General features: G+C 31.4%; 1 protein-coding gene across 3 annotated transcripts in view; it reads left to right on the top strand.

Annotated features, from left to right (window-relative positions):
- Positions 1-13,021, top strand: part of LOC114325263 (inner nuclear membrane protein Man1) — a 60,351-nt gene that overhangs the window by 16,131 nt on the left and 31,199 nt on the right. For all 3 annotated transcript variants that reach the window (XM_028273275.2, XM_028273274.2, XM_028273271.2), the window contains 3 exons: positions 1,776-1,919; positions 4,443-4,806; positions 7,204-7,342. In XM_028273275.2, the coding sequence (XP_028129076.2) occupies positions 1,776-1,919; positions 4,443-4,806; positions 7,204-7,342 (647 nt within the window). The remainder of the gene's footprint in view (positions 1-1,775; positions 1,920-4,442; positions 4,807-7,203; positions 7,343-13,021) is intronic.

Below are 13,021 nucleotides of genomic sequence, written 5' to 3'. Positions count from 1 at the left end.
TGGTTCCTGAGTTACAACCGGTCAAAGTAGACTGGCATTTACGGCAAAGATATAAATAGGATCATATTTTTCGAATCATCACCTTTTTATTTTTGTCCTCTTTCTCCACACCAATTTTCATATCTTTAAAATACTCATAACATATATTATTATAATAAAAACTATCGATATTACGAGTGAAAATTGCCAAAAATAGCAAAATTCCAATCAAACAATTATAACAAACATTTTTAATTTGTTTAAATAAAGATTGTTTAAATAATTATACAGCTTCCAAATGAGAATATTTGTGTTTTTAACGTTAAAAGGTACATTTGTAGTAAGTTTATCTAAAAAAAGTCTACAACTGGAAAAAAATATGTAGTTTTCTTATAAATAAATTAATCTATTATAACAAATTATAAAAAAAGCAAGTTTGACATTTAATAAAGCGTTAATTATATGGCTATACTCGAGTTACTTGGGAACAAAAAAAGAATGAAGAAAATTGCTCCATGGGAAGCCGAGAAAATGCATTTGTTTTAACGTATACCGATTTTGAACTTGGAGATTACATTTTCTCCAACCTAATTTTTGATTGGAATTTTGCTATTTTTGGCAATTTTCACTCGTAATATGGATAGTTTTTATTATAATAATATATGTTATGAGTATTTTAAAGATATGAAAATTGGTGTGGAGAAAGAGGACCGAAATAAAAAGGTGATGGTTCGAAAATTATGATCCTATTGTTTATATCTTTACCGTACATGCCGGTCAACTTTGACCGGTTGTATCTCAGGAACCACTCATCACAATTAAACGTTTTTTCTTTTAAAAGAAGCGTCCTGCCGCTTTTTTCCAATACCGTTTTAATGATTTCATTTAATATTTCCCGAGATATTTTATTTGTTTATAAGCCAAAAAATTGTCTATAATTTTAAAATATTCCTGAGGCCGCTTTTAAATAGTCCAATTTCTATTCTGTAAAGTACATTAGATAGGTACAGTGTCTTTTTATACAAAAATGATAGTTATTCTTACGTATCACAATTATTGTGGTTATTATAGCGACCGTAAATTTTTAATTAACAATTCCATTGTTAGTAAACTGTTTATTCTACTAAACTATACGAAAAGAGCTTTTATATTACCAAGTTATTTAATTATTGATAAACAATTACTTATCTAAAATTTTAGTTGATAGTGAAAGATTTTGTTGGAAAACCCCGCATTTTCCGGGGAAAATTTTCGTCGAAATAAATCAGGAAAAACACGTCTCTATGCAGAATTTAATTAAGGTGAATTTTTATTTGGGTATTTTTGGTGTAAAGTTAAAATCTCTGGAGTTATAGAGCAAAAATTGAAAAAAAACACGTTTTTCGGGCGCTATTTTGTTTATAAAAAAAGTAGCACACTATCTGCGGACTTTGCATACCTATATTATTAATATGTATATACAATCATAAGATTCGATTCCAGCAATAAAATTGATGGTAAATAACTTTTCACAAAAATGGCCTATTCTCCGATAATCTGCTAAGACTAATGGTAACTTTCACATTACACGGGTACATCACCGAACGTTCCAACCGCCGTGTAATGAGAAAGGTTCTATAGGATTGCTCGAGCCACTATTGGAATGTCATCGTGCGTGTCAACCATCGCACGTTCAAATTCTTAGCGTGTAAAACGAGGGTGACACATTATGTAACTTGCAGTAACTAAGTATATTGCAGTCTTCTGTGAATTTAAGTATGGTTGTTCTTCACTCTAAGCTAATCTATATTTTACAGAACACTACCCAGGTATACAATGACTTGCGCAATTTGATGCTGTTGTGCTCTCAAAATGCACATTGGGGCATAAATGTCGCACAAACCGATGACAAGGTTAGGTCCAGTAGAGCTGTTACTGAGGAAGATTTAGTCAAAGATATGGTGAGTACAAATAATATACGCTTGTTCAGGTTAGTCTTAACTATTAACAGTCATTTTTGGTCAGGTTAAATCAGACCTTGGAAGTACACTAATCACAAAAAGTATCGCATAATTTTTTAAACAGAAAAAAAGTATAAAAATAATTTTTAATTTTTAGCGGAATGTTATAATACCCGTCTTCTTTAGGTGTCTACAAACCCATAACATTTGATAAACCCATAACAAACCAAAAATGAGTAATCTAACGTCAGAACAAGCAGCCCAAATTGTAGGTTTAATTGAAGATGGACGATCGTAGCATTATCTTGCTGAAGTTATGGGAATCCACCAATCCAGCGTTTCAAGAGCTTTAAGAACGTATAGAAAGTGGAGGATTCACAAAAAGACCAGTTCCAGGACTTTCCAGGTGCACGAACCCAGCAGATGAACGTTATTTACATCTGCAGACTTTGCGTACACATCATGTTACAGCTAGACAACTGCGAAATGATCTTTCCACAGCTTGTGGCCCGTAATGTTCGGTTCGTAAAGTGCCAATTCGGTTAGAAACATATTAAGGGAATTTGAAATCAGAGTCAGAATGACTGCTACTGCTCCACTGTTAACGAGGGCACACCGTATGTCTCGTTTAAGTTTTGCAACGAAATATGTCGATTAGGATATTAACGACTGGACTAATATTCTTGTTATTGATGAGTCAAAATTTGTACTTTTTGGATCCGATAGACACTTTGCACTGTCGGATCCACAAAGTGCACATCTTGACCCTCAGTAAAAAGAATATTAGTTCAGTCGTTAATATCCCAATCGACATGTTCTGATGCAAAATTTAAACGTGCCATATGGTGTGCCTTCGTTAACAGTGGAGCAGTAGCAGTCATTCTGACTCTGATTCTAAATTCCCTTAATCTGTTTCTAACCGAATTGGCACTTAACGAATCGAACATTACGGGCCACGGGCTGTGGAAAGATAATTTTGAAGTTGTCTAGCTGTAACATGATGTGTACACAAAGTCTGCAGATGTAAATAACGTTCATCTGCTGGGTTCGTGCGCCTGGAAAGTCCTGGAACTGGTCTTTTTGTGTATCTTCCACTTTCTCTATACCTTCTTAAAGCTCTTGAAACGCTGGATTGGTGGATTCCCATAACTTAAGCAAGATATTGCTGTGATCGGCCATCTCCAATTAAACCTACAATTTGGGCTGCTTGTTATAACGTGATATTAGTCATTTTTTGTAAGAACGCACCTCCTCATGAAAAACTTAAGTAGACATAGTGCACAGATCAAATTGTCGAACACAAATGTCCAAAATAAATATTCTGCTCTAACCACGTTTTGTTTCTTGTTTTTTTTTCGGCACAAAACTCGCTTTAACTTGAAATGTTATGGGTTTGTAGACACCTAAAGAAGACGATAGACGGGTATTATAACATTCTGCTAAAAATTAAAAATTATTTTTAAACTTTTTTCTGTTTCAAAAATTATGCGATACTTTTTGCGTTTAGTGTAATTGTAATCACTCAACTGACTTTCAGCAATGTTAGGTATGTTGGTAAACGTCACAGTGATCAGTTCCGATCATTTGTATTTGCGTGTTATATGGGGCTTTTCATCGATTGCCATTTGTTTCGAGCCTCTGTCATATGTTGTATAATATTAATATACACGGTTTATAGGAAATATGTCAGAAGCTCGAAACAAATGACTGTGAATGAAAAGCCCTATTAGCTTTATTCGTAGTACGATCAGCAACCGTTGCCAACCATAAGACGCATGCGCAGTTAACAGTTAGCGTTCGTAAACTACGAACGCGCATGCGTCTGATGGTTGGCAACGGTTGCTGATCGTACTACGAATAAATCTATTAAGAATTGTGACTTAAAAATGACGTTTGTTGTTAAAATTCGTCCAGATATAATCAGCGTGTCGTCATTCAATTTGTGGCCAAAGCAGTGAAAGAAAATCTAAAACGAAAGAAATGGAGGATATTAGAGCACCCGCCTTTTTGTTCCGATTTATCTCCTTGCGATTTTTACATCTTTGGGCCACTGAAAAAGGCGTAAAATTCAGAAGTCAGAAAATTTGTCTAAACATTATAATTTTTTTTATTGAAAAGATATTTGAGATATAATACAACAAAAAATTTTAGTGTTGAAAACATTTTTTTCTTCTTCTTCCTTCTTGTATGTAGGCTTTAAAACCTGTTTCTTCTTCAATATTAGCCTCCTAAATTGTTTAAGTTATAGCACCATCTTTTTCTTGATCTGCCAATACTTCTTCATCCATTTGGTGACTTATCTCGTGCTATTCGTACTATTCTATCCTCTGCCATTCTACTAATGTGTTCGTTCCACTTCTGTTTCCGTTTTGTCACCCAACATTTTTTTCAGTGATCTATAAATAGAATGCTGGTCTGTAATGGGTTAAAGAGAAATTGATGAAAGGAAAAAATGTAGTTACATATTAATTTTTATGTAAATACCAACGTAAATCAATTCTAACGACCTAATATGTATTTCAGGAAGAAGTGTTCTTATATTCTGACGTAAAACTGACAAGTTTGGTTATGCTGAAGCCTGACTTACCTTTTAAGTGTTCTTTCGTTAACAGTCTATCGTCATGGAAGTCTCTCATCTACAGCAGTTTTAGTTTAATATTCCAAAGTAGCTTATTTCTCATAATCGTTTTTGGATTGCTGTACACGCTGAACGTAGCCTACAAATATTACAAACATCATGCCCAACAGGAGAAGGATGAACTTGGGTTTATGGTTGAGAGAATTATTGATATTTTGCAGTCTAAAGCTAGCGAAGACTCAAATATGGACGACTTTGTGGTGATCAACCATGCTAGAGATATGATTTTACCAGTTGGAGACAGAAAAAGTAAGTGGTATTATTTTGTACCTTTTTTATATTATCGATTGAAATTATTTTTTAAATTGACGTGTACCTACATACAAAAACATCTATTTTTAACCTAAAAACATTTCAAAAATGTAACGGTAACTTAAAAGACAAAGTGGCGGTATCAATGTTTCATATAAATGTTTAAGAAATTCAAGTAGCCGCTTTAAAGATAAGCAAGAACTTGCCGGTATTTTAACATCCCATTAATCATTGTAAATTAGTCATTTTAGATCTTATACTAAACACTTGCATATTAGTATCGTTAAAATAATTTGACGATAAATATTAAACAAGAGAAATTAAACTTTCTTGTATTTCTAAGGACTAAAAAGCAAGTTCATCAGCGGAACCGAATTCAAAATTATTTTGCACATCATATTTGAAACATTATTTCGTTAAAACATTTCATTTTTGTTGTTTAAAAAATATATTAGTGTGTCTGAACCAAACTAGGTTCTGTTGAATCCGAGAAGACTTGGTCTTTATACAATGTTGCCAAACTGAGTTATGTTATAATCAAGTATATTCAAATGGGAAATAAGCCACAATTTTACCTAAAAATGATTTTATTAACGTTTCGACGCCCAAGTCGGGTGTCGTTGTCAAAATACAAAATAATTTTTTATTTTGTATTTTGACAACGACACCCGACTTGGGCGTCGAAACGTTAATAAAATCATTTTTAGGTAAAATTGTGGCTTATTTCCCATTTGAATATACTTGATTATAAAAATGCCACAAGAAAATAGCTTCAGAACAACATTGAGTTATGTTATATTCGGTTTAAATTTTCTAGCCGATTTCCGAGTCTATTCTACTCCAGTTTCTCACTTTCAGGTTTTGATATCTCTCATGACCTGGTCCTCTCATCTCCCTCTCTAGGTCGTCCCTTTGGTCTTTCAATTGCTGGCTTCCAGTTGGTGACTTTCTTAATCAGTAGACCGTTTTTCCTTCTCTTTGTGTGTCCCAGCCATCTCAGTATCTGCACTTTAATCAATCTAATTACATATATCTTCTCCCTTTATTATTTCTCTTATTTCATGGTTCATTTTTGTTCTTATTTCTCCGTTTTCCATTCTAATTGGGCCCATAATTCTCATGAGGATTTTTCTTTGGAATATTCTTAATCTTTTTTCATATTTATCTGTGAGGCACATTGTTTCAGCTGCGTATGTAACTACTGGTCTGATTGCAATTCTGTATACTTTCAGATTTGTATTTCTGGATGAATTCTAATTTTTATTAGCCTATGAAATCTCTAGTATGTTTTGTTTCCTACTAGTATTCGCTCCGTTACAAAACTCTTATTTTTGCCATTCACAATTACTCCTAATATTTGCAAAATATTAGATTAATTGAAGAACAATTTAAATGAAAAATTCGAAATTGTTGACATTTATGTGCAGTCAGACAAAAAGACGGGTACAAATTAAACCATGATTTTATGCAGTAAATGTAAGACGATGTATCATATATGCATCGGTACATTTTTTGAAGGACTGCGAGTACCCGTCAGAACGTGTTAAAAGTGCCGCAGAATTAATTAAAAAATAATAATAAATAAATAATAAAATTAATTTATTAAAGGACACTGCACACATCTTATGGAAAATATAATGTCACTCAAATAAAATTTATATGAATAGATGCGTCCTGAAATTTCAATAATTTGATACTATTGCGCCAACTCTGTATTTTGATTAACAAGAGTAATTGTACAAGTAAATTGATAAAAATAAATCTAAAATCAAATAGGAATGTACGTGTGTCAAAGAGAAAAAAAAAGGTCTTGTGATTCGCTTACTCCATAAATCTTTCTGAGAGATTAAGGCAATAACTTACTCTTATCTTTTCCTATTATTATTGACAATAAAGTAGGTATAATTTGGTTAGTTGTACCGCCTCTAATCGGCTTAAGCTAGTGGTGAATAGACTGTTTTCAATAGCCTCTAGACTAATATTATTTATGAATGCCAGTTTTATGGACTTCAAAATGCGATTTCGATAAACTTTAATTACAATTAACGCCCTAATTAAGCAAAATTCAGAGTTGGCGTAATGGTATCAAATTATTGAAATTTCAGGACGCATCTATTCATCTAAATTTTATTTCATTTGAGTGACATTATATTTTCCATAAGATTTGTGCGGTGTCCTTTTAAAATATTATTTAAATTTTAAAAATACAGAAAACATGGTATGAAGCTTCGCGCTAGTCTACATTACCGTCTACTGTACCACTTTTTTTAATTATGGATTTTATCTACGAGTTTTGGTTACTTTCTTTTGGTCTCTTTTCTCGATTCGAAATAAAATATTTTTCTTACACCCATTTAACATGCTTCATTTCTTGTTTTTTTTTTTTTTTTTAAGAAAAAGCGAGTACTTGGGCAAAAGCCGTGAAGTTTATAAATGAAAACGAATCTCGTGTAAGAACTGAAATCCAAGAAGTAAAAGGAGAACCGTTCGAAGTATGGAGATGGATTGGAAGCGCCAATCTTAGCATGAGCGGGTAAGTCATTTTATACGATATTAACATATTGTCGACTGTAAACCAATAATCAGTGCATGATAGACATGAACATTAAAATTCTAATAAACAAAGCTTTGATTATACAGGGTGGTCCTTAAGTAATTGTACAAAAAGAAACAGTAGATTCTACACTCTAAAATATTACGATTTAACCCAACTTACTTTAATAAAATGTTGATATTAAGGAAGATACAGGGTGGTAAAGTTAAACGTTTTTTTTTTTATTTATTATTGAATATTTCCTGACAGGTATAAGATAACATGATTTGGTACGTGGGGGTTTTTTGGGTCGAGAAAACTAAATTCCCTACCAAAAATGATGTATTGCCCAGAGGGCGCCACATACGCCTTTCAGCACTCATTTATTACGTTCAATTTTTTTTATCCCTCTGTATAATTTTGACCTTAAAATTTTTATTCTCCTATTAGTTTTACTTAAAAAAGGTATAATTCTTTCATCTCCCTAAAGTCAACCGTTTTCGAGATAAACGCATTTTAAATCTGCGATACACCATCATTTTTAGCATAATTGTAGTTACACCCGAAAACTAACTTAAAACCATAATAATTGTGCCAGTTCTCAAATTTGTCATTGCATCGCAAATTCCATTTGAAGAAATTTGCGATACATTTTTGGATAATTTTATGGTTTTAACTTATTTTTCGGGTATAACTACAATGAATGATATTATGCTAAAAATGATGGTGTATCGCAGATTTAAAATGCGTTTATCTCGAAAACGGTTGAGTTTAGGGAGATGAAAGAAGTATACCTTTTTTAAGTAAAACTAATAGGAGAATAAAAATTTTAATGTCAAAATTATACAGAGTGAGGGATAAAAAAAAATTGAACGTAATAAATGAGTGCTGAAAGACGTATGTGGCGCCCTCTGGGCAATACATAATTTTTGGTAGGGAATTTAGTTTTCTCGACCCAAAAAACCCCCACATACCAAATTTCATGTTGTTATCTCATACCTGTCAGGAAATATTCAATAATAAATAAAAAAAAGTTTAACTTTACCACCCTGTATCTTTCTTAATATCAACATTTTATTAAAGTAAGTTGGGTTAAATCGTAATATTTTAGAGTGTAGAATCTACTGTTTCTTTTTGTACAATTACTTAGGACTTATTTATACGTAGATATCTAAGAAATTGCGGAAGACCACCTACGGACCAAAATGAATTTCTTGTTGCACTTTTAGTGCAGTGGAATTTAAATTCCACTTTACTATAAGTTCACTTATCATTAGAATGATAATTTATGAACTGCTTGTAAAATAAAAGTCATGCTCTGAGCTAGAGAAAGCAACACCTGATCTTAAAAATTGGTTTGTCGTTTTCTTATTTAACCATTCGCTCTTAATATAAATCCGGCCTTATTTGTAATCAGGTGAATTAATGAAGGATAATTTTTCTTCTACCATTTCAAAAAATTGTTAAATCAAAACTGAATAAATATTTCAATGCCTGAATATTTTATGCACTTTTGAATGTTGAATACATAACATTCTTCTTCTTTTGGTGCCTATTCGTTCCGAATATTGGCGATCATTTTGGCTATAATTATTTTATTAACTGATGCTTTAAATAGATTAGTTGTTGTTGTGGAGAACCATTTCCTCAGGTTTTTTAACCATGATATTCTTCTCCCAATTCCTCGCTTAATACTTTGCGTTGAAGGATTATTTTCAGTAATGTGTATTTAGAGCCGTTTTTCATTATCTGTCCGAGATATTCCAACTTTCTTCTTTTAATCGTATACATCACTTCTCTTTCTTTCTCCATTATTCCTAGTACAGTCTCATTGGTTATCTTGTCCATCCATGATATCCTTGGGATTCGCCTGTATAGTCACATCTCAAAGGCTTCAAGTTTTTTCTCCATCGGTTCAGTGAGTGTCCAGGATTCAACTCCGTAGTATAATATTGAGAAGATATAACATCGTAGGAACCTTACTTTTATCTCCAGATTAAGGTTGTAGCTTTTAAAGAGTTTGGCCATGTTGTTGAATGCACTCCTAGCCTTCTCTATTCTACATTTTACTTTTTGTGAGTGATCCCATTGTTCCAAGATAGGTAAACTGTTTTACTTGGTCCACTGGTGTATTCTTAATAAGCAGTTGGAGGTTTCTAATTTTATTTTTGCTGATGACCATAAATTTAATTTTTGATTTGTTTATTTGTAGTCGAAATCTTCCACTTACTTCATGCATAACATATAGATATAAAAACATGTAGCATACAGGTATATATAACAAAAAAATTTATGTAATATATAGGTTCAAATTATTTACCACCTATAAAAATATCAAAAGAAAAATATATCTAAAATAAATATTTTATTAAGTTATCTATCAAAGATCTTACAATGTAACTGCAATAAAATGAAATAAAATATATTGTAATATTTTGTGGATGATCAATTATAAAAATAAAAATAATGCAAATTTTGTTGAACAAAAGATATACAGGGTGTTTCATTAATAATTGTCCATATAGTAGCTGGAGAAACCTTAGCACAAAATACGAAGATTTAACCTAAAACACTTAAATAAAATGTGGTTCCTTACTGAGTTACAGGGTGTTTTATCTAAAAATTTAAAAACTATTTTTGCTCAGCATTTTAAAACTATTCCACGTATCCTTTTCATACTTGGCAGGAAGTATAGGTACTATACAAACTACTAAATTATGTTAAACAAACGTCTATGGCTATTACCAGAGGCGTACGACGGGGGAAAGTAAATGGTCGACCCTTTCCAAATTCTACGCCACTGGGGAAATTGCTATTTTAGTTCAATTTTTGGATTCTCCAATACTTTCTATGAAAATAATATACTCTTCATTCGTAACGATAAAGTCATTAGTTTTCGAGATATTTGAAGTTAAAAATGAAACGACACGGTTATTTTGATCAGTGTATTGTGTCGCTTCATTTTTAATTTCAAATATCTCGAAAACTAATCATTTTATCGTTACGAATGAAGAGTATATTATTTACATAAAAAGTATTGCAAAATAAAAAAATTACACTAAAATAGCAATTTCGTCAGTGGCGTAGAATTTGGGAAGGGTCAACCAGTCACTATCCCCTGTCGTACGCCTCTGGTAGTAGCTAGAAACGTTTATTTATCTTAATTTAGTAGGGTGTCCAGTACCTACACTGTCTGCCAAGTATGATAAGGATACGCCAAATAGCTTTAAAGTACTGGGTACAAATAATTTTTAAATTTTAATCATATGAATCATATCATAAATTAATCAAAATAACTGTGCAGTTTCGTATTTAACTTCAAATATCTCGAAAACTAATGACTTTATCGTTACCAATGAAGAGAATATTATTTACGTAGAAAGTATTGTAGAATCTAAAAATGGCACTAAAATAGTAATTCCTCCAGTGGCGTAGAATTTGAGAAGGGTCAACCATTCACCATCACCTGTCGTACGCCTCTGGTAGTAGCTAGAAACGTTTGTTTATCATAATTTAGTAGGGTGTCTAGTAGCCACACTTTCTGCCAAGTATGAAAAGGATACGTCAAATAGTTTTAAATTGCTGAGCAAAAATAGTTTTTTAATTTTTAGATAAAACACCCTGTAACTCAGTAAGGAACCACATTTTATTTAAGTGTTTTAGGTTAAATCTTCGTATTTTGTGCTAAGGTTTCTCCAGTTACTATATGGACAATTATTAATGAAACACCCTGTATATCTAATTAATTATAATCTTTTATTAACTAAAAAATGGTCAAATTAATGAAAATGTCAGTTAGTAGCAGAGCTGGGCCGGGTACAGAGTACCGGGTACTTTTCATATTTGCGGAACAAGTACAGAGTACCGAGTACATTGCTCAAAAAAAGTGCTCAGGGTACAATACTCAAAGTACAGTTACCCGAATTTCTCGGGTACTTATTTCGAGTACATTTGAATATAGAACCCGAAAAAAGGTAAGAGGGTAATAATTATCTCTGCCTCTATAAACATATTTATTTATGAGTCATGAAAACAAAATAACGTACAACTCCAACTTAAATAAAAAAATAGAAATTTTAAAAATTGATCATTGATTAATACAGTAAAACCTGTCAGTAACGGCCACTAAAAATGAAGGAACTATTGGCCGATATAGAAAGGTGGCCGGTGTTTCCAGTTTTTGTAGTTCACAAATATACAGCGTGTCTACTTAAGTTGGAAACATATGGGAAACTTTTTTATTATTAATTTTACGAAAAAAAAGTTATTCTTTATAAAAAGTTCTGCATGCCCCAAAACCTAATATTCAATCATCAGATATCAAATTTTCTCAATATTATACGAGGTATGTCAAAAAATATGAATTTCGGTCAAGGATAAAGTACCTTTATTTCTCTCAATATCAAAAAATTCTTATGATAAAAAGTTGTTTGGAATTAAAAACTAAGATCAAATATGCAATTACATGCTTCTAATGGGAAAAAAAAATTTCTTAAAGTTATGGATACCCAACATCGTTTTTAATTATTACAAATATGATAACTCGTTTATTATTCATTTTATGACAAAAAGTTATTCTTCATAAAAAGCTTTGCATGGTCCAAAATCTAAGACACAACCATGATATATCAACTTTTATTAATTTTATACGAGGTGTGTCAAAAAATATGAAATTCGCTCAAGATTATAGTACCTTTATATTTCACAATATTTCAATTAGAAGGATGTTATTGCATATCGAAACATAGTTTTTAATTCTGAACAACTTTTTTAATAGCCGTTTTCAATATTGTGAAAAATAAAGGTACTTTACTCTTGAATGAAATTCATATTTTTTGACATACCTCGTATAAAATTAATAAAATGTGATATCTGATAGTTGCATCTTCGGCCTTAGGATATACAGAGATTTTTATAAAGAATACCTTTTTTTCGTAAAAGTAATAATAAAAGAGTTATCGTATGTGTAATAAATAAAAACGAAGTTAGTATCAATAAATTTGAGAAAAATTTGGAAAACATTTTTTTTCAATTAGAACCATGTAATTGCATATTTGATCCTAGTTTATATTTCCAAACAACTTTTCATAATAAGAATTTTCGATATTGAGAGAAATAAAGGTACTTTACTCTTGAACGAAGTTCATATTTTTTGACATACCTCGTATAATATTGAGAAAATTTGATATCTGATGATTGAATCTTAAGTTTTAGAGCATGCAGAACTTTTTATAAAGAATAACTTTTTTTCGTAAAATGCATAACAAAGAAGTTTCCCATATGTTTCCAACTTAAGTAGACACGCTGTATAAAAGATAATTGGAACTTTGTTTATTTTGTTAATAAAAGCAACTATAATTCTATAGGTACATAAACGGAAACTACTAAAACTACTTTAATATCCTAATATAAAACAACAAAACTATATTACGGAAAAAACAGATTGATGTTAAGTTTTTTTAAAGAATTTTTCAACCCACTTTTATTTTTTTATATCCTTTGATAATTTGAGTTTTTACACCATATTTTTCGGCCAACTTTTGTGATTTGTAGTCATACTTATAAATGGTGACAAAAGTTTCTCTTTTACAACACTTTTACGACATTTTATTATAGGATTTTAAGAACCTGTTTGGGTAGATACAATAGGTCCTAATACTTAAGTAGTACTGGGAATTT

Source organism: Diabrotica virgifera, chromosome 7 (assembly GCF_917563875.1).
Source record: "Diabrotica virgifera virgifera chromosome 7, PGI_DIABVI_V3a".
Taxonomy (NCBI): domain Eukaryota; kingdom Metazoa; phylum Arthropoda; class Insecta; order Coleoptera; family Chrysomelidae; genus Diabrotica; species Diabrotica virgifera.
This window is presented reverse-complemented; position numbering and strand designations above follow the sequence as displayed.